Source organism: Cyrtonyx montezumae, unplaced genomic scaffold (assembly GCF_038088225.1).
Source record: "Cyrtonyx montezumae isolate F1298 unplaced genomic scaffold, pur_monq_1.0 scaffold_17, whole genome shotgun sequence".
Classification (NCBI taxonomy): domain Eukaryota; kingdom Metazoa; phylum Chordata; class Aves; order Galliformes; family Odontophoridae; genus Cyrtonyx; species Cyrtonyx montezumae.
The window spans coordinates 9,481,243-9,509,205 of NW_027071903.1; the positions used below are offsets into that span (position 1 = coordinate 9,481,243).

General features: G+C 37.5%; 1 protein-coding gene across 1 annotated transcript in view; it reads right to left on the bottom strand.

Moving 5' to 3' along the window:
• Window positions 1–5,847: 5,847 nt before the first annotated feature.
• Window positions 5,848–27,963, bottom strand: part of ITFG1 (integrin alpha FG-GAP repeat containing 1) — a 67,498-nt gene continuing 45,382 nt past the window's right edge. The window contains exons 12-18 of the mRNA XM_065733221.1: window positions 27,480–27,588; window positions 24,723–24,766; window positions 22,720–22,798; window positions 13,037–13,161; window positions 12,114–12,196; window positions 10,597–10,714; window positions 5,848–7,174 (exon numbers count right to left, since the gene is read on the bottom strand). Of these exons, the coding sequence (XP_065589293.1) occupies window positions 7,115–7,174; window positions 10,597–10,714; window positions 12,114–12,196; window positions 13,037–13,161; window positions 22,720–22,798; window positions 24,723–24,766; window positions 27,480–27,588 (618 nt within the window). The 3' untranslated portion in view covers window positions 5,848–7,114. The remainder of the gene's footprint in view (window positions 7,175–10,596; window positions 10,715–12,113; window positions 12,197–13,036; window positions 13,162–22,719; window positions 22,799–24,722; window positions 24,767–27,479; window positions 27,589–27,963) is intronic.

Below are 27,963 nucleotides of genomic sequence, written 5' to 3' on the forward strand. Positions count from 1 at the left end.
CTACGGCTCGGCCGGCCCCCGCCCGCCCGCGGCCATGCCCGGCGCCCCCGCGCGGGGCGCGCTCAGCCTCCGCCGCCCGAGCCCGGAGCCGCCGCGCTCAGTCCCATCTAGAGCGGGACGCGGCGGGAGCCGTCGGGGCTGGGCTTGCCGCGGGGAGCGGTGGGGTACTCCCCGCGGAGCGGGCCGAGCGCAGCCCGGCGGCTCGCAGCCCGACTGAAGCGGCTGCCGGTGGATGAAGCTCGTTTAAGATGTGAGGGGTGTTTGCTTGGCTGAGCCGCTTGTACGCATGTGCCCGCCCCCCGCGGAGCCCCGCGAGCAGCCGCAGCCGGCGGGGCCGCCGCGCTCCTCCCGCCCGGCAGGTACTGAGCGGGGGCGGCCGCCGCTCTCTCCCCATCCGGAGGGAGGGAGGCTCCGCCGTGCGCGAGGCTCCGGGGCCGTCCTCCCGCTCGGTTGCCGGGGTTTTCCCGTCTGCGAGAGGCGCCCGGGTCCCCGCTCCGGTACGCCCGGCGCCGGCTACCGTGGCTCGGGCGAATCCGGGTGCAGTCTGCCGCCTTTGTCAGGCATCGCAGCGGCTGCGATCGGCGTGGAAGGCAGCCGGTGCCCTCCTCCTCTTCCTCGTGGCAGGGCCCGCGCGGTAGCCGCCCGTATGGCTGCGTTGTGCCGCCTGGAGCCCGAGCGACAAGAGGAGCCCATCACACTCTATTGTGCGGTTCTTGTCTGACGAGCGACGGCTCAAACGGAGCTAATACTTTCGAGAAGTTAATAATCAGGCGCACCCAGCCCGCCGCCCGCCATCCCCGCGGCGATCCATCACGGCGGGTTAGCTCGCTAGGGGAGCTGGCGCTCGGGGGAGAGCCCGAGGTGGGGCGGGTGCACGGCGGGGGCTGGCTGCCGCTGCCGAGGGAGAGAATTTTTCAACTTTCCCGTAGGCAGCACCGTGCGAAGAATATCGGCGTGGGACGGCTTTTCCCCGCACCGCCGAATGGCGTGGCTGCGGTGTTTTCGGGGTCCCGAGGCGCCAAGCAGGGCTAACCGGGGCCGGGCACGGAGCGCTGCGGCAGCCCCGGGGCTGCGGGCCCGCGGCTTTCCCGCAGGCTGCGCCGGAGCCGCTCCGCGCGGCGCCTCCGTGGATCTCCCGGCAGCGGGCGGGGGCGGCCGGGGCTCGGGCGCCTCGCAGGGAGATGTGGGACCCACGCGACAGACAACAATAGACGCAGGACTGCAACTTGCAGCTCCAGCTATGTGAGCGAGAGGGCCGCTCTCGAACGAGGTTGAGAGATGTGAAGCTCTGATTCCCTCGTGGATTGGCGCTTTGTGTTTGAATGAGTTCTTCCTACGACGCTCAAAGGTCAGCGTATCCTGTTAGAAAAGGTCGCTCTGCTTCAGCTTAGCACTTAAACGGTTCGGGCTCTCGTGATTGCCAGCTCCGGTGGGCGCGGCGGGAGGCACCGGGGGCGGGGGAGCGGGGGGGGCACTCACTCCTCCCAGCGCCGGCCCGAAAGGGACAGCTGAGACCTGTAAGCTAAGGGCCGGAGCTCTGTGGGCATTAGAGATCCATTTCAGCGTTCTAAGAAGCTTGGTGAAGTATTAAGCTCGATGCTGTGGCAAAATCCCAAGTTACATAATTATATTATTCCGCTTACTCGAATTGTCCTTTCAATTTCAAGCAGAGATGATCCAGTTGCTCCTTAAAGAGTCGTTTTCCCATGAATTGTTAAATAGCTGCAGCATTTCAGCAATGGATAAAGCAATTTCTTTGTACTCACTTCATAACCGTGTGTTTTTATAGTGGTATGATGAAATGGCAAACTCCACAGTGAAAACTCCTGTATGAAGATATATCCTTATTAGGTGGATCTGCTTAGTAGTTTTCTTCTCTGGTAACAAAATGTTTTTGTAGTAATCCTAGAAAATACTTTACAGTGCAATAATTTCTACCATTCCTGTGCAGTATGCACAATTCTTTATCCTCTCTGCAGTGCATGAGCACAAAATGAAAACGGACGGTGCTGCTGTGCAGACTGCTGGGAGCTGGGCTTGTTTTTGTTTGGAATGCACAGTGGAGCTGAGGGCAAAATCTGGCTCAGGTATTTTTATTACTCATCATACAAGAAACAAGAGAAGTAGTGTGAGTCTCAGGCCGCAAGCTGAATGTGCATTCAAGGAATGATTTGTAGTCAATTATTTCACAAAACAGAAACAGGATTGAAAATAGAAATATCCTGTGCTCAGTACAAGTTGGCAGTTAATTGCAAAGAACCTCTGCTACAGTGTATTTAACTGAAAGTTCCACTTGTAGTTTGTCCATTCCCAGGATGCACGGAGCTGTTACACCCTTGTGAAGAGCAGCGTTGCCTCCTCTTTTCCCTGGGCTGCATCAAGCTGTCAGTGTGGGAGACGTGGCTATGAGCATCAGCTCCAAAGTTTGGGCACATTCTGCCATCACTTACTGCTGTTTTCAGAAAAATTCCTCATCTGGACACCCCGGTTGCTTTGTCTTGTTACAGTTCTCATTATAGGTGGTGCTTTAAAATCTTACATAGTAAACTAGAGACAAGTTAGAAAAACTTGCACTTCCCATTTTCGAAGCCTGCAGAATGCTGGTTTCCAGGGAGGAAAATGCTGTGCCATCAGGTCAGGCTGGCACTAAGCTTCAGTTAATTAGATTTGAGTTTTGGAGTTAACAAAGATTGAAAACTGCTTTGGGATGACCAGGTGTGTGTTCTGCTGCTCTGCTGAGCTGTCATTATTTCTGAGTAGTAGTTCATGGAAGGCAATGAGGCTGCCCATTCTGGTATAGTTAATGGCTGTCTGAACAAGGCTTACGTTTCCATTATTAGAACTCATTCTGATTCAAGCTCTTCCTTCCTCAAAACTTTTTTTTTTTTTTAATTTGGTATTACTGTTCCCCTAGAAGCTTAAATTTTAATATCACCTAACATATTTGCTACTGTCTGGTATCAGACTGTACATCACAAGCAGCCTTACCCCAGCTGCCAGGTTTTGGCTTTGTTTGGGGATACCTGCGTATCCTTCTTAAAACTGAGTTTGCAAAAATACAGTTGGTAACAGTGAATTATTACAAAAAGGATTTTGGATTAAGGCGTATCTTTTAAATCTTCTATGTTGAAAACCTGGCACCCACTGACATTCATTGACACTTGCTGAACCAAACAGTGGGTGTGAGCACAGGGAGGCAGTGGGTGGTACGTTTCATCAGTGACTTTAGGAACAACCTGTGTATAATTTCTTGTTAGGAAATGATGGAAAATGAAGGACCTCTAATTGTGGTGATATCATATGAAATCATACACAAACAAATAACTAACTTTGTTATTTACTGCTAAGGTAAGAAGATTATTGCAAACTTGCTAGTAATCTGTTAAGAATACTGATAGTCTTCCAAAAGTTTCCTGCACATTTTTGTATTTGCTAGGCAGTTTTATTAGATCAGAGTATTAGAATATATCTACAGACCTCTATATCTTAAGTCATGGAAAAAGGTTAGCATATCTATTTTTTAAGAGTTCATACAAGGGGTTCCATTATTCACTGAAGACAGGAGTTAATTAAAACTGTACTGCATGATCAATATTTTCCAAGTGACAGCTGCGGCTAGTATCACTTCAGCCTCAACACAGAAGTCCAGTAGCCAAAATCAGGGGAAATAAATACAACGGCTACTGAAGCAGCAAAACAGTCTTTAAGAGCTAAAGAAAAATTACTTGATATTGTTCTTTGATCAAAACATTTATCATAGAATTATCATAGAAACATTGGAGTTGGAACAGACCTTTAAAGGCCATCTAGATCAACTTCCCTGAAAAGAACAGGGACACCTACAGATAGATAGGCTGTTCAGAGCCTGGTCCAGCCTGACCTTGAATGTCTCCAGGGATAGGGCATCTACCAGCTCTCTTGGCAACGTTTGAGTGCTTTACCACCCTTACTGAAAAAACCTTTTCCTTACATCCAATCTAAATCTCCCCTCTTTCAGTTTGAAACCATTTCCCCTTCTTCTATCACAACAGACCCTGCTGAAGAGTTCATCCCCGCCTTTCTTATAACCCCCTCTTAAATACTGAAAGGTTTTGATTAGAATTTGCCTATTTCTTTAGACTGTGTTCAAGTTAGAGAAATTTTTGTGAACTCACTGGTCTTTGTACTATTTACTTGTAATTATTCTAAGCATAATTTTACTTTCAGGATTTTAAAGAATATTTCTTATGGATATGAGTACTTTTAAAGCTGGGACAGTTTAGGACTTTTACAATGTTTCAACAAAGCTAAGCTCTGATGATTATACGCTAACACAGCAGAAACTTACAGGGTTGAGTTCTCCTGGCTACATAAATGGCATTTGTCTGAAAGGAGTTCTAGGAGTCCTGAATTGACTCAGTGCATTTATAATGATTACTTTTCAATTAGTTGTAGCAAATCTTTTTAGAGCAGCTGTCTGTTATTAAAGACGGCCTCATCGTCAGTGGAGAGATAACACACTGTATAGAATATGCCTGTTAATCTGCAGCAGAAGAGTTGGTTCTTTTGTTGTGGATTATACTGCATTAATGATAAATTTAGTAGGAAGATTCAGTCTTAAAGCTTCTCATGGAAAATGAGAACAAAGCAAGCTGGTATTTCAACAGCCATCTGTCAGTTGGCATGTCAACAGTATTTTTATATAGGTGAGAATTCACACTGAAGAAGCTTTCCAATAGCATTTCTTACCAGGGCTGTATTATCTATTTTGAAAATTCATGCAGTTAAAACTGTTCCTTAGTTCTCAGCTAAACTGAACATTACCTAGAAACACATGTTCTAATGAACACCGCTTTTTAAAACTTAGGGGTAGAACGGTAACAACCTCACCAATACAAATTTTTGATGCCTATGAAAGCCAAATATGATGTAAAGCCTTTGACAAGAGGTGAATTAATGCCTTAGTTCAGAATAGTGTGTATAGACTGTTGTAAGCCAAGCTATGAATAGTTAGAACCTGTCAAAGTTTATTATAAGAAAGCTATTAAAGCTCCAAGAAAGTATTATACATGAAGTAATGTAACAACACACTACTGAGCATGCAAACCACCTTAAAGCGTGACATACCGAGTTCATTGCTTCGTTAACTCAGTAACAGCTTAAATGTCAGCATGAGGTTATTTCATTCCTAACTATTTTCCCAAAAAACATAAGGAGGCTAATCTATGCTTATTAGATTGTGATAGAAGGCTACGGATGACTTTGCTGCCATAGTGGCATTGTGCATTTAGCTGTATTCTCCAACCATCTGAAAAAGAGAATGCATTAGATTGTGCTTCCTCTTAATTATGAAACCTGTTATTACTTTTACTGATGGGAGAGAATTCTAGCAGTGGGGTTTAAGAAGTACAATAGCCTTAAGGATTTAGCTAAATAGTATACCCTTTCACATTACTCTAAGAGAAATATTACAGGTGTGTATTAAGGGGATATGCTATCCTAAAAACTAATGGAAATGTAATTTGAAAGTCTGCTTTGTTGGAATCTAATCAGTTCAAATAACAAGTATTTTGTAAAAACTACAGAATTTAGACTTTCAGTACCTTTCTGATTTTTGACTTGGAGCTGCTGTTCTAATGGGTCATTTCAGCACTGATGCGGTAGCAAATCGTTTACCTGCGATTCACAGAGGACAATGAGCTCAAGCTTTGTATCTGCTCTCCCTTTACTCTTCCTGTATTGACAAATGTATGTAAGGTTATAGGATAGGTGCTGGGGTGGAGGAGATAAGGAGTTCTCACTAACCACTATCTCTTCTGAGGTGACTCCCTGTAAGAACAACACATTTTAGTTTGATGAGAAGGTGTGTTCTAATTTCTCAAATGGTATTTATTAGGAATGCAAGCTGACAGCTTTAAAAGCACAATAAATAATGTAAACTTGTATCACTAAGAATATAGGAACATAGGAACAACTATTAAATACAAGCATCATTATTTTTAGAAACTATTTCAGGATTCCAATTATACTGAGCAACTATAACATTATCACTATTTTAAATACACAGTTAAGCCACTCTGCTTCTGTAGTTATTACAGCCTTGTGGTGTTTGGGCATATCAGGTATTGCTTATTCTGAGTGTCTTATTATGCTATTCATCTAATCTTTGTACATTTCACCTGTTAATCACAGAACTGTTGGGGCTGGAAGGGACCTCTACGGGTCATCTGGTATCAATAACCATCTAATAATGAATTTTAGGGAGTCAATCCTCATTTTGCTTCTGCTCCAAAATTCTTATTTTCATTTCTTTAAAAAAGCCCAAGCACCTGCCAAAGTCCAAAGTCCCCCACTTTTCTTACAAGAGCAAAACCCACAAAAGTGACTTTCACGACTTTAAGCCTTTCTAAAATAAACACGGTTATGGTTTAATTACAAAAGCAGTTTGTGTCACGCTGATACATTTTATGACTTCAATTCTTTTTAATGTGTCATGGTCTTCTTAGAACTAACATATAAATACTGCATCTATCCCACAAGCTAGTGAACTAGCATCAATGTTGAAGGTTTCTTTTAGTTCTCCAAGTCCAAAGTGCCTTAGCAATAGCACATATGAATTTAAGCAATGAGAAATACAGAATACTTTAGGTTAAGCAATCAATTAATGATTATATCATCTCAAAAATTGCTCAAGATTAATTTTCTGAAAGGCAGTTTACTTTGCTGGAATGTATAAAGGACAATACCAGTGTCAGTGGTACAAAGTATTCTGCTCACTAGACTGCTAAACTTTATTTACACAGCTTCCTATCAAATATATTACTAAAGAACTGGTGGTATGTAAACAATGGTATACATGCAAAATGATCCCTTTTACTATGAAAAATAAATGTACACTTTTGTTAAATAAAGACCAAATGCTGTTATATACAGATTTTTTTGTTTCTGTTTTTTACTGGAAGGCCTTAAGAGACATTCGGGTCTAATTTTAATATGCTCCAAATAAATACCAAATAATGCAACATTTACAAATAGCACACCAGCAATATTTTCCATGGCAATCATTTTACAAATCAAAATTTAGTATTTCAATTAAGCAAAGGAATAGCAGGTCCTCCATAAATGTTAAGGCATGTCACATGGCATCAAAATGGAACCGATGAGCCTCCTGCCGCTTCTCTCTGTCATCTGCTTTCTGAAAAATAAAACAAAAAAGCAAAGCAGTTCACGGGATATAGTTACAGAAATGAGTTGTCAAATGTCAGAGAATGGTTCGTTTTTTCCAAGTCACTCATTTGACAAAAGGCAAAAAGCTTAGTAAAAGCCTCAATAATTAGCTTTTAAATGATGTCAGTTTGTAATAGCAATAATCTACTCAAAATGGGCTTCTGCTGTTAACGCTCAGCTGTTTTTCTATTTATGACCTATAATTTTCTGTTGTTTTAATAACGCTTTTATAAAAGGAATATTTCAAAACCAAAGGATGGTTCCCAGTGCGTATGTATTTAGCCTAATATGAGATAAAATTACTTTGGATTAACTCTAAATGTTGTCATCTATGTTACACTTAAAATGAGATTTTTTTTATTTAAATGTTAAATACAAATTCAGACAAAGCTAGTGGTCCAACCAACAATTAACAGCACCAAGTAGGCAAAAAAAAAAAAAAGACCGTTTCGTGTTTTTCTGTTCAGAAAATGAAACGTAGGATGTACTGCCCCACTTATTCATGCAGAACACACATTGGTCTGCTGAAAGAGTAGCTTGGATTGTGCCTGGAAAAGAGAGCATACTTAAACCACACCTAGAACCAACGGAAGGTGCTATAACGTGTTCTCTGCCCCCTGCCTCCCTTGTGTTTGAAAGCAGTGACAGAATAGGAAAGCTCCTGTTTCAGGAGTTTTGAACACACAGTGAACCTTCTGAGCAACCAGTATTTTTCTCACATCAGACAGTCCCTACAAATCCTAGTAAAAGAAAATTCAGCAAAACAAATTTAAATGCTTTTTCAGCTTGCTTATATTTTTTCATTTCTTTCTTTTCTTTCTGATGAATGAGTAAAATGAAGAAAAGCCTTTACAGCATGCTGTTGTGTAGGCATTCCGATTTGTACCCGAGTTGATAAATATACATGACAATTTTGGTAGAAATCAGTGCATGTGTTCTGCCATTAAAGTTTGTCATCTGCTCTGGCTCAAGGCCAGAGTTTTCCTCATCACACAATGTTTATGTATGACAGAGATTCCAGTGGGCTCACTATGGATTTTACTGCATTTTGTAGCAGCAGCCGAGCTGTCATTTAACTATTGGATTTTATGGCATTTTGTGGCAGCAGCAGGGCTGTCAGTGAAGTTTAAGATACATCTGTGTGGCTTTTTGGCAGGGTCTTTATCAATGCCAGTAGTATTCTGAATGTCAAAAACAGGGTGGGAAAAGGGGAGTGCCATACTTTGCTAAATTAAAACACTTGTCACATTCTACAATGTTATGTAGGCTCACTTAGAAAGCAATTTTCACTCCATTTCTTGCATGCTTCGTGAAAAAATTACATCTTCAAAATTTGTCAGTAACTGATATTCTGATGAGTACATCAAAACTTCCTTGGCAAGGATTATCATCATTGTGTAGCGCTCACATGACTAGTCCCAAGATCACAAAGCAAATTAAAGAGAATCAAAATACAGGAAAGCAGCAGACTGTATTGTTGTAGGAGAAAATAATGGCTTCAATTCTTCCTCAGCTTCTCTTTCATTTGATGTATCAAAAGTAAAAACTAATAACTCAAAGCCACTCATTTTTTTTTAATGGATTGAAAATTTCTAAGGACTGTCAGAGCGACGTAGTATCCCTAAATACTACAGTTATTTAAACAATACTATAATGGCTGGCAGCTCAGTGCTTAAGAAATACTGAACACAAAGGACTTCCCCTATTTATCTGTGGAGGTCAAAGTACATGCTTTCTTTTAACTGCTGAGTAAAGCAAGGCAGCTTACATACAGATACATCCTCTGGGGGAAAAGAAGAGATTGCAGCTGCCAGTGTATTTCCCCTTTATTTCTTTGTGATAAGTACTCTAGAAGTCTGCAGGGAAAACAGCATTAAGGCAGAACAGTATTCTTATGAAAGGATTACTGAAGAGGCAGAAAACCAAGCATAAACTTAGACAGAAAACTTTTGAGTTTAACCCCTAGTCATGCCACTGGCTCACAATACTGCCTAGGTCAGGATTTTTACTTGTTCTGTAGCACAACCATTTCTTCTAAAACTGGGAAGGTAAAAATCAATGGGAAGGGCATTTGAAAATTATAGCAATTAACTATTGTTTTATACAGTAATCTAAAAATACACAATTTATCTAAATATTTGTGCTTTTGAGCAAGATGCAGCTGCTGGAAAGGAGCTCAACGCATAGCCAACACCACTTCATTCACTTATACTTAATGAATGGGACTTAAAATGGCTCAGAAAGCACCCCCTCTGGGTTGAGTGCAGAGCATCAACATACAAGAATTCTTATTATCAGCAAAGGAAGTTTTAAACATTGTCATTAAATCTCAGTTCCACCAGATGGAATTATACGTAGTCCTTCACAACTGAGAGATCAAACATTTTTTTTTTTTGCTACTCCTGTTGCTTTAGATGTCTTAGAGACAGAGTTAAACCCAGGCAGCACACAGACCAAGCTACTATTAGCAATGCTTTCTTGGTACGTCAGGACACATTAAGGACAGACACCACAAAATTCGTATTTCCTTGCTGTGTGTGTTACATTCCCAGCACCACTATGATTTGGAGACCACACTGAGCATTCTGAAGAGTGGAGAATGACAGACAAGTAACATTTCAATATGAAGCATGCGCAAAGCCTATCTGAATGTTTAACAAGGTCATTTTATTTCCACAAGCACAAAATAACAAACAGTTCTACCATGTCAAAACGCGCAGTAATTTTATTTGACAGCTAAGATTATGGTTGGGGTATGCAGTAGCATTTATTGGCAATCCTGCCAGTTGGATATGATTGCGAACTGCACGTAGTTAAGAAAAATGGGAACGCGTTTCTTTTGTGACATGAAAGGCCCCTTTCAAAATGCTTCTTCAAATCAATAGATTTCTATACACTGCATGTATAATTCAGACACACAGAGCAAAGCAGCCAATATGCACACAATTGTCTCCCTATACACTCTTGAATGCTAATGTGAGTGCAATCAGCAAAGACAGTTACAGAAAAAATGTTTTTCCTCTTTTTTAGATTACCAGCAACTCAAGCTAAGTAAACTGAATTTATATTCCCTTTCTTGAATATTATACTTCCTAAAACTCTACCAAATAAAAAGCTTGGATATAAACTAAAAACTTCTTATTTAGTTGGGAAAAACAGCTTAATGGCAAAAGCTTATCAATGCTTTTCTTCATTTCCCTTTTTAAGTGCCTTTGAGCTTAAGTAGAAACAATGCCAACTTTTAAGCTTTCAATAAATACCGAGTTAATAACAAACCCACACCTTTTGGGGATTAATACAGTCTGTGTCAAAAATAATATCAAGCTAATCAAAAATGTACAAGTCTACAAGAATAGAAAATACAGAAAAATACTAGCTAATTAAACTTACCTTTTCTTGCCAGTGTAATATGCCAATTATTGCCAGGATGAAAACACAGACACCAATTAAGGCTATAGCTGTTAGCAGGACTATGTTACTTGGGGTCAGATACAGCTTGGCACTCCAGCTATAAAAGAGAAAAATCCAAGGAAATGTTAATACCCTTAATTAGGAAGTAAAAAATAGACTTCGCTTATAAAGATCAAAATAACTTGCTGGTGTTGAGATTAGTAGCAGCCCAGTCCACAAAAACCTAGTGGCTGCACTTGGAGACTGGAGCTTAATGGTGTTGATTGGGAAATACAAAGCTTAATATAATTATTTTCAAGTAATGCTACTGAAATTGAGTTTATTTATCCAGGGATGTTGTGAGTATCCTCAGAGACTGGCATTTTTTTGGTCCTAGTTGTAGGCAACAGAACCAGTTAGCTATGGCAGAAGAATACAGGAGAGCAACAAAATGAGGCACTTGAGGGACTTCTGGAAGGCATCCCTAGAACATTGTGGGGTCCCAAGGCTCAGTAACACGCCAACTTCAGACTTCCTATCATGGGAAAGCTATCAGCAAGATCCTAAATGCTGAGGCAGCACCCAGTCCTCCCAGGAAATGGCATATTTACGTTAAAAAGGAATCATAAATTAATAGGGCTTTTTAAAATGAAATCTTAATTCTTCTGGAATTCCAATCTCCACAGTTTAGTGTCCAAAAACTTGCTCTCTAAAGAAGCAGAAATAGCTTATGGACAAGATGACTAAAAAGATATTCTTCATAATGCATACCTTTAAATACCTTAACACTGAAACTAAATTTCCTCCATCTGGCAGATGTTATTCCCCTGGTTGTTAATTAGTAACTCAAGTGGCACGTCACTTCTCAACTGTTATTTGTTCTGTAGTAAAATTAGCTGCTGAAACTGATGTCAGAATCATTTCTGCATGATAAACACAACTGACCTCACTAGTAGATCAAGCGGCAAAAAGCAGCTGCAATACGTGACTAATGTTTTCTCTAATAGCAACGACAGAAACATGTTTGATTTCTGAGATAAACATGTTAATTTCAAAATGAATTCAACGTTGAAGAGCTTATGTAAGTAACCCCTTCACCTTTTCTTAAAGAAAAACACTGATACCTGTGGCAACGGACTCTGTTCAGAAGGGCTGAATCAAAGCTTTTATATACAACTGGGCAGAAATTGCATGTTTGAAGAAACCAAAATGCTTGCTTCAACCATTACCATGCTTACAGTTTGTCAAAAATAATGCTGGTATATCCAACAAATATGTTATTATATACAGGAGTTCATGACTTTGATTGCTAATGGTTACTACATAAAATTACATGTAAATACTAAAAAACATTCTGTCCAGTCAGAGTGGCAACAACAGTAACAGAACTGAGTCTTACTCCTTCACTGCTTTTAGAGTCACTTAAAAGAAAAAAAAAAAAGAAAAAAGAATGCCTACTTTAATATCTGCGTTAATAGTGTAACTTTGTGAAGTGCAATTCAAAATAATGAAATTACCTTCGAGGAACATTATGAGGATATGGGATGACTATAAGCTGGGAGTTTGGTATGATAGCTGTCCATTCTTGTTTTCTAACAGACTGGAAGTAAAACAAAGGCTATGTCAATTCCTAATAAGTCAACAAACTTAAAAGCAAAGTATTTTCTCTTCTGAAATGTAAAAAAGGGAAAAACACTCAGAAGTCTCTGAGTTTTTTTTAGTGATGTTTTCCCCTTCCATTTATGTTTGTCTGTTATTCTGAGAGTTCCAAAGCACTTTAAACAACTACAAAGTCTAAAACAAGAGAAATGCTGTTGATATGAAACATAATATCTGCTCAAAACACAGATACAAAGCAACAACATAACAGGGAGAGAAAAAAGGAACCGATTTTACAAAGGAATTTTACTGATTATCCAAACCATAATTTCAGTGGTACACTGATACAAGTACCTTACTCTTTAAAGTAATACAATCAGATTTTTAAGGACTGTGAACAGTCAGGACCCTTTTATGTTTCAACTCAAGATTAGCTGATAACAGTAACCTCCACCTCCTATCATATGGTGCTGTCATCTGAAGCAGAAAGGACTGTGCGAGTTTACAGGCTAGCCAGATCAGCCCCAGGGAAATCTCACAGCTGAGACCATAACAATTGGACCATCAGGTCTAATACACACTTATGATTTAAACAAGCACCACATGACTAACATTTATACACAACTTCAGTTATCTTTTAGTTTTACTGTTGGCACTGGAGCTTGTACCCACCTTAAATACCAGATGTGCAAGGTGGTTTTTTTTAGCAAACTTTTCTGTATTCAAACTTACTTTGATATTCATACTTATAAAATGTGTCATTAGCAATTTTTCTATCCAAACTCTATTATGAAAGGTTATACCAGAAATCTTAGCTTGAGAATCATAAATTTCAACTAACCTTTTCTCCTAAAGGACGAGGAATGCCAACATACAAATGATCAAGGAAATTAGCACTACGTCCCAAGCCCAGCACATTGTATGGCAACTGGAGAGCAAAATGTGCTGACTGGCTGAGCTGTCCAGCTGAAATGAAATTAGAAAGTAAGAAAATAAACTTTCTGAAACAACCCTACCTATACAGACTTGTTTTAGGGGCTATTATAAACATGTTTAAATAACAGTAACTGCATTAGTGATTTTATTTTTAATTTTCACAGGCTCAGTCCCACATTTCCAAACTATTAGTGGACAATTAATTGGAGAGTTGCTTAAATGCTTCAGATTTCTAGGTTAAGATGCTTCTTTCAAGTGCCTTTTCTATGTTAAACCGCTATTTGTTAGAATTAGAGGAGAAATGAGCTATTCATGTTTATTTAGACATAGCCAGTACCAAATCTCTTGCCCCACTGATTCACATGCTCAGATTCAACATGACAAGGTTCACTTTAACTCCTGCTAATAGTAATTAGTAATTACTGTTTTTTCTTGTGTCACAAAATTAGCTGAGAAAATGCTCATAAACAAATTCTCACATAATAATTTAATGACAACAGGATTACAGTCGTTGGAAGTTGCATCTTACCAAGAGCACGTAATTATAAAGAACTAAATGAGAACTATATGATAAAAATGAAAGTATTTCTCTCTGAGAAGGCAGTAGGAAAACAGAAGCATGCAGTTATCTACAGGTCCACTAACAAGCCATTTCCAAGGTAGCCAGCTTTTCCATTTAAATAAAAACCCTGTAATCTTAATGTCTGGCAAACTGATTCACATCCTACGTGGATTCTTTGTTCATTCTCTAGAAGAGTTCTGTGCAAGTGATCTGATTCCACAGCATGGATATCAGCATCTCAAAAACCACAGTGAACTCAGCCCTTCCCTGACTAGTAAGTTTAACAATACTTCACCACCACAATTAGAATTACGTGATCAACAGATAGAGCTTTTGTTGCTGCTGTTTTTAAATACAACAGCAGTCTCAGGATTTTTGAGTGTCAAATTTTTCTCTATTAATTTTGACTTTGTTTTAAAAACAAATGCAATATCTAATACTTGTTTGTGCTCTAACACAATGAAGAATTTTCTTTAAAAAAGTGCTTCAGTAATGCTGATTTCCAAAGGACTTCTCCCAGAACAAGCTGCTGCTGTAATATTTAACACTGAAAGGTTTTTAGAATGACTTTTGAGTGAAATACTTAGGATTATGAGGAGACTGTAACAGAGGTCTTCCTTTTTTCTTTCATTATACAAATGAAATGAATGTCAACTAAATTAAAGGAAATAAAAGAAAATGTCATACAGCGTGTGCAGTCAGCCTTTCAAAAGTTTACTGCACTAGAATTCTTAAAAGCACTGAATAATTTCATGGCTACTAATACTGGTTCTTATGCCTACTTGGATAAGGATGATGAAATCTTATGGTTCAAGATGTAAGTAAATCTTTTGCAAAGGTCAGAAAGGAACACCTCCTTCTACAGAGTACAAATACACCTTTTTTTTTTGCCTTCAAATTGGGAGAAATTAGCTAAGCAGGACTTGGGTGGATACCACAGAGAAGGTTCTAGTTTGTTTTAAAGCCAGCTGACACCAAATATGAGGGATCTTTGAAACCACTTCTTGTTTTATTCCACTTGCATCTATCAACTTCCGTAAAAGTCTTTTAATTACTCCAATGCTCCATTTAAAATTGCAAAAAAGCAATAACAATGAGAAGTGTACCGAACTTTTATGAAAAAGCTCTTGATGTTAGGTAGCCAAACCTCACAAAATTTTGCAGAGTTTAATATTCAAAAATTGTTCTGATCATCTCTGTATCTATCTCCTTATTTTTGAAGTCTGGCATATCAAATCTGAAACAATCCATACCATTAACCTTTAGAAAGTCTTGTCTGAATACTAAATTATGTGTTTTCTGTAACACATACAGTACTCATTCTTTTATATCTGAATGAAGACATATTCCTTTTATTTCCATTACTCTGACATTAACTTGCTGAATGTCCTCAACAGCTTACTTCAGGGTGACTGCATCTAAGCAGTATAAGTGCTCAAATGAAACCAATTGAACTTTATTAATGGAAGGTGATTGCATTTACGTGTGGATGCAATGCATTCCATTATTTTTTAAAACAACTGATTATGTGTGATACGGGATACCTACATAACTAGATTCACAATACTGATATTTTTCAATCAGTTTAAACAAATTTTGAAGAAACAGAACAGAATGCATGAGACCACTACATAAACTTCCAGACTAATGGAAACTTCAATTTCAGACCTGTAGTGTCTCTTTCTTTGTTTAAAAACTAGTAAACTTTAATTAAAAAACCTCATTTGCAAATGCAAATCATTAAAGTCACTAAGATTAATTTAAAATATAGTAAAAATATTTTCACTTTCAGAAGTCTCCCAGATTTGATATATTAGAGGACAGAATAGACAAATATATTTTCCATACAAGAAAATACTACATTGTTTCTTCCTATTGCTATGTTTTCCTATAATTGGAAAAATGATGTATTTGTCAAAAGCTGTTACAAATATATATGTATATAAATAGTAACTGTGAATTCTATACATGGTATTTGTGATGTATTAACCCGTCATTAAAAGTCCCAACCCCCCCAGTCTTACAAAAATGTAACAAGTAGTTGCTGAGTTTCAGACTTACATTCTTTTTATGTGTTGACAATTTAGGTGGCTTTTCTGGTAAAAACACAATTTATTGTAGAAAACAACTTATCTGACAGCCACCAAAAACTAAACAAGCTGGAAAGCTTTCAAAGGGTTGGAAAATTGAATTTCCTCAGCTCTCATTGAAAGCTTTACTTTAGTTCCCTTATTACTGCCTTTGAAGTTGTAGCCTACTGATGAGAGAACAAAGGAAAATAAAGTGGAGGAAGAGCTCCTTTTTTGGTTAGAAGTTTGCAGAATGGCAACCTGAGCTTCTGAAGGACTGAGGATATTTCCCTCTTGTGACCTGCATGTTTGCTAAGGAAATTCTAATGCATGCAGCACAACTTCACCTCTCGCCTTACCCTACAATATTGTTTTTCCTCTGAAGTTCCAGAAACTTAGATGCCTTAGGTGCTGCTAACATCTGTGGTACTTCTGACAGCCCAAGCACCGAAGCTGATGCAATTATATTGGAACATGTTTTCATTAATAACAACTTCACGCCACAAAATTGCAGAGTAAAACTAGAATAACCAACCCTTTCAGAAAAGCACAAATTGTATGACCACATTATGGATATTCAAACCCTTTACTGAATGAAGTTGTCTTATTTATAAAGCCTGAATATTTAAATTTGGTAATACTGCATGCAATATTAAGAGTTCAAGAAAGGCTTCTATACAAAAAAGTTATACAGAAAAACATACTACAGTCATCTCTTCCTGCAGCAACCAGAAAAACTCTTAACTGAATTTAGATACTCAATTATTAAGTGATTTAAGTTCTTCCATCTATACAATCTTCTTACTATATAGTAGAAATCTACATAAATTCTGCAGTGTCAAGTGTCTAACGAAATTAAGCTACGTTTGCTTTTATCTGGGATACTCCTCAATGTTTACATTGTGATTCATTACTAAGAAAACTGCTAGATGTGCTGTTTAACTAAATTGAGTGAGGTGAACACACACAAGAACACAATGCAACAAGAAAGAGTGAGCAGATTTCCAAAAGCCAGAAGGGCAGGACTTAGCACGTGAAAGACCCTTCTGTCATGGAAAGTGTAAAACAAAACCAAAGCTCTAATATAACATGCACTTTTTATCAGTCCACAGAACTTTACAGCTGCTCAAGCAAATCATGGCTTGATCCACATAACCAACCCAATGAAGGTGTTCATTCAATAATATTACGGATATTTATCTTTGAGTAAACAATGGATTTACTGTTCTGTGGTTCCTGGCTCACAGTTATAAAATTTTTGGTAGACACAAGCTGCAACGATGACCCTAACTCACTATAAAATCAAATATAGATCTATTTTAACTTTAAGAGAGAAAATTAAGAAGTCCACAGCAGAAGCTGCAGACAAAACACATAAATACATATCGACTTGATGCTCCAGCCCTGTTTGATATGTAATTGGTAAATACACAAAAAAAAATCTCCAAAAGCTTTTTATAACAGGTCCTCACTGCTAGAGGTGCCCTTATCACAAAAATATCTAGAAAGAACTGTATTCTCTCTCATCTGTCTGCCTAGTCAGCATGCCAAGGAGTCTGCCAGTCCTGCTCAGGTTATGGAAGTGCAGAGCTGCCAGTCCTATCTGTCAGTGCAAAGCAGCAGACAGACAGGCTTCAAGGCTTCTCATCTACAAAGGAGAGAAAATGAAGTCATCTGAGGACTCAGATGTTGCATGGAAGAGGGAGAAAAAAAGCAGGAAGACAAAAATTGGACTGTAATAAAAAGGGGCAAGGTAGCTGAGAGAAAGCTGAATAAAAAGACAGTGATAGCTAAAGGAAGCTTGGTGTTCATGGTACAAAGTTTCTACAGGGGTATTCAGACATTTAACTTCTTCAGCCTTTGCAGCTGATCTAATAACAGATTTAAAATACTTCTCGTGCCAGTACTACAACATGAAATTGTCCTTATGTAGTTTCTGAAAATAGTTCAGTAAATTAACCAGCTGCTCTATATTAAACTATGTGCTCCTATTTCTGTTATTCTGAGTCCAGAAGGATATTAATTCTAAGAAAATCAGTGGATGTTACTGATAATAAAAAAAATGGAATCAAACTTATCAAGTACGTAGTCTTTTCAAGAAAACACAAAGAATCATTATTTAAGAAGTACTACAGTTTGCAAAAATGTCACATCTGCAATTTTGCTGTGGTCAGAACTCTTAATATGGCAGTATAGACAACCTGCAGTGATACTGGCCTTATCTAACTGCTATCAGCCTTTAAAAAAACATTCAAAACCAAAGAGTAAGACTGCTAATTCATTATTACAAGTGACTTTTTTTTGAATGCTGAAGTCTAAAAGAAATGAGAAGTACACTACAAAAGAACCCCCAGGCTTGCATTTGCTGTATTTATTATATCTGACTCATGTATCTTCACCGTGTCACAAGAACAACTTTAATTTACTCTATGCTCAAAGTTCAGCCATTGTACTCTTGTTTATGCCAGGTATTATTGATTGAAGGATTCAGATTGAAAGATTCAGCTGAAAAACTATCTCAGAAAAATATTAAAAAATCCTTAGAAGCCAATAAAAACCTGGAAATGCAGATGTGGAGCCAAAACTCCTGAAAAATAAAAACTCCAAAAGAAAAAAAAATAGGACGAAGGTAGGAAGCAGGATCAGAATGCATGGCTAAAATTAGCTTACTTCTCCCAGATTTACACCACAGAATCTGATTTGATCATAAAATGCATTCAATATAAAAAGCTGTTGCACCTGAATTCCTTCTCAGAGAGGAAAGGTCTATGGAGATGTTGACGGATGATGTAAGACCCAATACTTACGCTCATTTTGGCAATTGCTATTCCTTTTAGTTAATTTAACAATATTTCTTGTAGTAAGATTACAGGCAAATTGAGGAGTGTAGAAGTAAAAGACACTGAATGCATGCTAATTATTATTCTGCTATCTTTTAACAACATACTGGAATGTTAACAGTAGAGAGAATAATTCTAACAACGTTTTAAAAAACCCTCTCAATTATGCAAATTTGCTGTAGTTAAGACTTGGCAGATCAAAGAACTTTTAAAATGAATTTGATAAGGACAGCCGTATGTGCCTTGTTATTCTACTGTTTGCATGAATATTGCATACATGAAAGATACTGTATTTCACAACTAAAGACCTGCAGGATTAGGAACATCAGAAATAAAATGGTGAACATTTCTTCAAGTATTCTGTGGTTTACTTTAGCTCAGCAATGCCAGCACAACTTAAGGAGAATGGATTAGTTTGGTTTCAAATGATTCAACCAATAACTGTTCCTCCTGTAAGACCTCTGGTAAAGACAATTAGCATCAGCTGACAGGAAAACGTAAACCAAATGTGGAGTGTTCTTTTCATTAGAAAAAGAACAACACTGTCATGCACGTTACTTTTTAGGAAAGAGATTTTATAGAAAGTGTAATTATGACTTACAAGATTCTGTCATTATTGCTTTCATAACATTAAAAGCTTTGAATATGGGTTGTTCCAAGATATTATATAAAAAATGGAAATAAATTGACAAAAATTAGTTTTAAAATGGTATATAGATTATATACTCTAAAAGCTTAATTTGAAAAAAATGTTTTGTAGGTTTACACATGGCCCAGAAATGCCATCTGGGTTTGGTACTGTCAGCCAATACACATTTATGAAAGCATTGCTTGAGGTTTTTCTTGGCAGTCAAACAGAATACGATTTGGCTGTAACAGACATTTCAAGATAATAAGCTGTAGGCCAATAATTCCAGTTAGGAAGATGTTAACTGAATTTTACAAGTAGGACTTGAGAAAGAAGAAAGTTTACCTACAAACTTAATATAATACATCCAGAAAATGTGACTTTGAGAAGTACTTGCAGGAATTATACAGACTCAAAAAATCTATTAACATATTACAGCTGAGAAACCAATCAAAGAGTATTACAAAATTCTCTGTAGCCATACTGTGAGGGTTATAAATGCACCCGAAATTCATTACTGTTATTTTGTAATGTCAAAACAGAAGAGGAAATTCATCATGATTGGGCTCTGTTAGGTTCTTATTATTGCAACTATTGTAGTAGTGAAGATTAATGGTGCCATAGCAGTATGAAATCGTATTTGATAGATATTTCCCATAGTAAATTGTAAACAAGTTGAACTTGACATTCCTGAAAGCAGCCTTCCTGAAAAAGAACTACCAAACCCTAAGACAATGTTTTTACAAAAAGTTACTTATTTTCCTTTCAAGAGATCCAGAAAACAAACGAAAACAAACAACATCCCCAATTCCCACAGATTAAGAAAATGATACATAGAATATGTCCACATTTTAAGTCAGCTTTATTCCCCCACAAATATAGGAAATTTGTAAGTTATGGGCATTCTTCCATGATACAGAGGTCAGTTATTGGAGCATCTTTATTTTGCCACTGGGTTATAATATATGTATTGCTTACATAATGAGTGCACACAAACCAATCCCATCTAAACTTCTAATTCTCTAGTTCCTCAAGGAAAGTTTCAAATCAGATTTTGCTGTGAATTAAGCTTTTAATAGATATTTGGAACTTCACACACCACAGATGCATTACTTTTCATCTTCTGATTAATTATGTCAATTTATTTCAAAAAGTAGCATATCATAAACTATCCAGGTCTGCTAACCTCCAATCCCCTACACAGTTAGAATTTATGGTACCCCAAATATAGCGGTGCCTTACAGAATTGGGTAATACAGATTCTACTAGCTGTCAGAAGTGGTCTTATAAATGTATTGTATGACTTCACTTAAATTATCAGACTTCTGAGATAGTGTTAAGCACAGATAAATAGAGTGAAAAACTGCTCTGACTACATGAACATTGCATCTAGATGAGAATTAGATTTCAGCAGAGGTTGTGTTGTAGTTTATTTGATTTATAGTCATTTTATAGCACTTCACTAATGAAAAAAAGATCAGTTTGATGGAGTCACTAATGCATTTCTTCATTTATGCAAAGCAGTCATTTTTTTTGTTACTTAATCAGTACTTCTGATACTACAATTGTGCATAGGTATCAAATTGTGCATGGCCAAAGGGATTATGAAGCTGCTTTTTCCTTAAACAGGTGTACCGAATTTAGGCAGGCCCACATTAAGTACCAGTGAACCTGAAGTTATGTAAACACATTACACTTCCTTAAACTCACTGACCTCTTCATTTAGATGCACATTCATTCAAAGAATGCACTGAACTAACTTCTGGTGCCAGGCTGGAAAGAAATTTTGTAATCCAGAAATTACAGTAATTTCCAGCAACTCTAACAACAGCTGTCACAAAGCAGCTTATCTGATAACTGATATCCATATTCTAAGGAGACAGCCCTGAAGAGTAGAGGTGCAGCAATCAACTGCAAGTAGTTTAGATAACAGTAGAAAGAAGAGATAAGTGAATTCAAAATTTTATTACACAAACTTGTGGAAGAAGAGTTTTTATTAAGAAATGAAGGCAATTCTAAGCTGTTTATGCTTCTACTCTTTTAAAAAAAGAGCACTCAGCTCTTTTGAAAAAGGGATGGGTATAATAATATTGCTCATCTTCAACAGCATTCTTAGTAGCGTTCTGAACGTTCTTAGTACTCTTGCCAGTGTTCATGCACAAACTCAAGTCTACAGCCAACATGCAACACGGAAACAAAATAGCTTAATGCCTGGGTATTGAGTTTTGAGAAGTGAACAGAAAAGGCACACCAGTGTGCATTAAATATGGACAACACAGAAGCAATCTCTAAAAATCTGTCCTGAATTAAATTGCCTTGAAAATCAGGACAAAGCATGAAGCAAAACATATCTAGATTTGGATGGTGATGAATCCTGCACCCTCTACGAGCTAGCCTACTTCCTGTCTGCAACATGCATGAGAATTATCTTCTGTTCTTCTATTTCCTCAGAACTTCTCCACAGTACACTAAGTTGTTGTTTTGTTTTTTTTTCCCCTCCTGCTGTGCTCCTTTGTTACTGCTTGGGCAAGAACATTTCAGGCTTTGGCTGATTCCAACTGTATGCTGACCACGTGGCCAGCCTGAGGACAAAACAGACTGAATAACTGTTCATCTCTACATAAAGTTTTTTCTCATGTGGAATTTTGTTTTCTACCTAACTGCTGAATTTTACAGAACTGGTTGTTTTATTTTAGCATGTATTCTTCAGTAACCATTAGCTTCAGCAGACTAGTGTATTCAAGTTATCTGGGACCACAAATAACCAGAAAGACACTATACTGAAATGAGTTTCATATCCACAGAAGTCCAAGCTTCGAAGGGATAAGGAGAGAGATCTTGTACAGACCTCTGCCAATATCTTTTTGGTATGGTTAATGAGACAGGCTGTTCAGAGACTTGGCTCTCACAAAGTTTGCCAGCCATCATATTGGCAACTGCCAATACTGAGATATGCCAGTTGCTACCCACCAGAACTGGCTGCCTTAGGGCATGGGCCTGATACACTGTGCTCTCTTAGATTAACTACAAATGTCTAGATTTACTGCGGGATTCTAAGTGTTTCCGACTAAACAAGTAAGCTCTTACATTTAGCTTATGAAGAAACCTTTCAGAGCAATGAAGCCAAGAGCAAAACTGGCAGAATAATTAGTTTGATAAAGTGAATTTGTACAATTAGAAAAAAAATACACAGCATTTTCATATTGGCAGTAATTACTAGTTTGAACAAAAGTGCAGGCTTATGATTTCAAGCCCAACATTAAGCGTGTATGAATACAGAAGTACTACAGAGTATCAGAATATGTTTTTCCAGCTGATACACATTTCAGGTTGTTGTTTGTCTATATTTCCTGGGGTAAAATAAACAGTTCTGTGCACAGTATTCAGTGTGAAAGGATTATCGCTAGTTTAGGATCCAAAACATCCACATCTCTTTCCATAGGTTGTTGCTATTAATTAGCAATGTCTATTCTTACAAGATTATCTTACCTGACCCATTTTTCAGGTATCCATTTGCATCAACAGTTGTGTACATAATGTAAGGTCCAGGCTGATTAACACCAAAAGGCTGACAGTGAGAAGGGAGGGAAAAGAAGCAGGCAAAATTTTAGCAACAGACAAAGCTCTACTGATACAAATACTACAACAAAGACAAACTTTTACAGATTAATGATTTCTTTAGGGTATGGATAATTTTGAAGTCTTGCTATTCTTCTGCCCATAGCAATATGTGAAAACTCATTTTCAAAATAAGGCTAACCAGTTGTCTAAGTACCACTCAGTTTCTCATGAAGAAAGCAATGCTATTCAGTCCTATGGCAAAAGGTTTGATGTTTCCTACGCAGCTCTAAGTATATTAAAAATCTAAAACCTCAGATTATAATTGCATGTTCTGAGAAAAACAGAACTCATTCAATATTTCCGGACAATGCTCCATCATAATGACTTTCTTAATCTAAAAATACTATATAAATTCAAAATTATTATCATTGTTCAGCAATGTTTTATTTGATTAAATAGTTGAACAGTAATTTTCAAGTACTGATACCTATTTTAAATAAATTATTTGGAGAGAAAAGATGTGCTTAAACATCAAAGAGCACTTATTGGGCTAAAAAAGGAAGGAAAATCAAAGGGAGTTGTGGATTATTGAGTGATGAACCGTGTCATGTACCTGTGTGAGAAAAGTATGAGCATACGTGGGGGGAAAATTAGCTGTTAAGGTAGGAGGGACAGGGAACAGCTGCAAGAGAAGATTTTAAATAAAGTTTTTTCTTTTTTTTTCCTTTTTCTTCCCCTCTTCAAGCAGTGAACTGAAGCTGATATGATGACGTCCAGTTCAGTAAAAAGACCTTTCAGAGGAGTTGCAAAAGGAACACTGAAGAGATGGTGAATGTTTCGCATCGTGACGCAAAAAATAGTAAGTTGTAAACCATTTAGAATAAATAATGATGATGAAAGCCAGTGTCAGATCTTGGAAAACAATAATTGGCCTGAGTAAGGTGTAAGGAGACAAAATATGATGTTAATGCAGAACTATGAAAGATGAACATTACTTGATGTTATTATTTTGGCCAAGTAATTGTATTCTGGCGTAGCATACCTCATGATACTAGGTTGTTTTGTTTACAGTGAAGGCAGTAGTATTTCAATGACCTTGACAATCAAGCGTTCATCAAAATCTGTTGAACATCCGTTTTCTAAACTTCTTCTTCATTTTGGTAATTAAGCTAACAATACCACCAAAAACCTCTTAGCACTTTTTTTTTAATCATAAATTAACCTGATGACTTAAAAGAGGTGTGAAGAAAAAAATTGGTTGCCTTTTAAGGAGTTTTTATTTTAAATTTTCAAGCTACATTTAAAGTTCACATTTTTGTAGAGCTGAATTGCAAAAGCTAACTTTGATTCCTGAGTTCCCCTTCTAGGGCTTTCACTGTGAATACTGTAATTTGCTAACTGAAAGTTCCACAGGTGGTTTGCAGGGTCACTGAAGATGATTAAAAGATCTGAAATAGAATTAACACATCTACATGTAGCTAACCTGCAGAACCATCGAAACATTTCTTTCCCTTTCCTCCTTTCCTTCCTTGTACCCAAGTACCTGATTTTAGCTCAGAAGTTGCTACCTGGCAGCCCATGGCTGAATTTGTCCCACAGTGTTTTGCCTGGCCTTTATACCTGCCCTAAACAAGACCTGGCACACTTCATAGATTGGGCATCCAGCTGCATTACACAAGTTTTCCTAGGACCTGACATAACCCAGCTCCTGTGATGCTGCATAACAAAGATGACTGCAGAATCAGTCCATGGATTTAATCTCTTGGACAACTGGAGAAAGAGTCTCAAAACATGCACAACTTGGCCAGTCAGCATTTGAATCACAGATTCTTCAGGACAATGTCTTAGTTATGTATGTGAACTGCTGTAGCATAATTAGGCTCCAGATTATTTAAACTTAAATAGTAATGCAAAGGCACAGCTGCACTTACTGTTATTTTCCGAGGACAGTCATTAGAACAGAGGCCACTGAGAACTGCAAGAACAAAAAGTAAGCTTACAGTATTCATATTAACAAGCCATCTTACAAGCAAAACCTCAAAAATCTATTACAATATACTCATAGATGTCATGTATCCATTAAGATACATAAATAGACCTTATCCATTATGACTTTGGCACAAAAAGAATTCCAATTTGCTTGAAGTATATTACTTTGCAGAAATTAATCAGCTAATCACTGTTTTCTCATACCTCACTGGTTAGCCTGCTTCCAAAAGAAACATTGGTCAGTTGAGAAAAATCCAAATTAAAACGTGTTAAAATGTACAAGAGTGTACATTTTATTTATTACCCTTTATTTCTAAACATTTAAAAATACTCATCAGAAATTCAGCTTCACTGTTTAAACTGGTGAAGAGGAAAATAAAAGGCTTTTCCCTATATACAAGTGATAGCTTTAAAACTTGATTCAAAGCAACTCGTGCAAGTTCTAATAAACAAAAATCCCATTACCTGTTTATTCTATGTTATTCAAAAGTATTATAAGCAGATGTGCACAATGCTTCTCAATATCTAAAGCATATGACAGTTGTTGAATTACTTGTGAGCTTGAAAAATCAGTTGATTATAGAAATGTTAAACATTTATAAGGGACAAGGAAGGCCATCTGTTCTGTAACCTAGAAATCCTATTACATTAAATATTAGATGCACAAAAGCTCAGATACAAATTGTGTGGTGACAGTGTAGCACTAAGTGGTGTATGTAACACAGTGTAATAGTCTGATCAAAGATCGTCCCAGAGACACAAAGGAGTATTTGTATTTTCTGTGTAAATCTTAACAACTGTAATGATTCCAAAGTTAAAGTTGTGTTTGTGACTTAACATTTTTAAACATCCAAATACAGAAAAATCTGTTATCTATCCATACAGTCAAAAAAGTCTAGACAATTAAGGTGAAGGTATGGCAAAGTACAATTTGAAGACTGTGTCTGTACCTAATGGTAGACGACAATCTACAAATTTATTTTGTATGTTAGATGAAGATACATGTTCAAGTGGAACCATCTCTTTCTATTTTGATGCAAAACAGCACGCTACAATTTGCTGTTCAATTTCACTGTGGGAACGAATAATATGACCAAGTTCATTTGACATCAAAACTACTTTCATTGTCCATATACCAAATAAGCCAACAGTGCATTTAGTGATACACCAATGAGTATAAAACCTGTTTTATTATGAACACTCTCCTGTATCACAGCAGAAATGTTTTTAGGCTACTCTAATTTCCATTTTCTGAGGCATCTACGAAAAAAAATGAGCAAACTTGAGTACAGTGCTAAAAATCAAAGCAAACCTTTTTTAAGATGTATGTAACACCAATGCTGAAAATTATTCCATTACCCATTCAAAATACCACACAATTGTCTTTCTAATATAGCTCTGTGAAGTGAAAGATTTTTTGAGGTTTTCTGCATGCTTGTGTTTATTACACTACCCATACTCAGTATTATTTAAAGACAGTATGGTTTCCATCAGCGAGACAGATTACTGGACTCTAATATGATGAAAATAAAGCCCAAACTATGGAGTGAGTAACACTTTATTCAGCCCCTGGTAGTGGATGCAGTTCTGGTTATCTTACAGCAAGCAGAATGTATGCTTCAGAATAATTACATATATTAAAATAACACAAAGGCAAATGCAATCTCTCTACAGTGAACCTCCTGCTTTTTTTGTTCAGTTTTCTCCTTATGAGCTCACTTGCAGCCTCACCTTTTATCCTCAAAAATCAAGGAAGACAGCCAAGCAACGAGCTCAAAGCTCAACACCTTTGCAGTCTGGGAGAACATGGTAGGGCATGCAATTTGAAAACCTAATTACTCTCAATTACAGATATCATAGTCTAACATTAGCCTTTTAAACCAAGGCTTTAATTCACCTGCCATCTATCATCCTAAATCGTTATAAGATTTTATGCCATGTAATACTTTTAGGCTGAAAACAACAAACTGATTCAGACATGGAAACATACTCTCAGAATAGGTCAGAATACACCAAATATACTCCGTGTAGAAGGTCAGTGAAATGAAACCAGTTCATTTTGCCCTAGATTCCTTGTTTTATCCAAAGGATGGGGGAAGAGAAGCACCAGTAAATTAGGCTTGATATGACAGTGATATGGGCAAGAGACAGAAGTCCTTGCTGGAAAGGAAATACTGCAACCACTCAAAGCACAAATGAAAATATGTACATTTGGTTATTCTTTCTTGCCTGAAGTTTGAAAATAGGCAAGATGAAAAGATAGTCATTGTGGGCAAATAAAGCACATTCCTTCAAGTCAATACTACTGAAATGTCTTACAGTTCTCTTCCGTATTATTATGGCATACATATGTATAAGCATAATTACTTTTTTTCCACATTAGTGACTAATTAGCTGATTCTCCTCTGAATTTTAAATATAATGAGACATTAAAGTCTAAGTTGAAGAATAGATACATGTAGATTAATCTCACTTTTACAATTTTACATTTCAACATTTGAAAGCAAACAAAAATGAGTTATCCACATACAGATTCTGCAATCTGTTTCTGGAGACCCTAATATCTTCCATGCTCCATTTTTTCTTTTCTAGTACTGCCATGCATACTGCATTACCATAACATTATCATATACAGAGGATCAAATACTCGCATTCCCCTCAAGATCTGATTTTGACCTGATTATATGGTAATAACTTACCAATAACTTTAACAAAATAGGCATCTGCTTCAAAGTTGTTTTTTAATGTATGGATAGAAAAATCTTCACTGGAGTGGCCCTTGCTTACTACAATGATATCCAAGATTCCCTAGAGGGAAAAAAAAGTTTGAATTAGAAATGAGAACGCTGATTTACTCTAGACAGCATCTAAATTCAGAAAATAAACTCCCTTAGAAACACAAAGGAAAAAGAAAGAAAGCATGCAGCGAGGGTTACATTTCCACTACCAATTTTAATATACTTGGTGTAATACTATTCCACGGCAATATCAGACAGAGTGCTCCATCCACAGATAACAAGGATAATACACGTGGTTTGTGTCTTCCATGGCACTGAAGAGGGCTGCTCAAATAGAGCACATGGAGGGCCAGCAAACTTTTGGTGGATGTATGGATTTCTGCTACCTGCCCACTTTCCAGGAAGTATTTCAAGAGCATGCAGAAATATCCCAGACTGAAAGCAC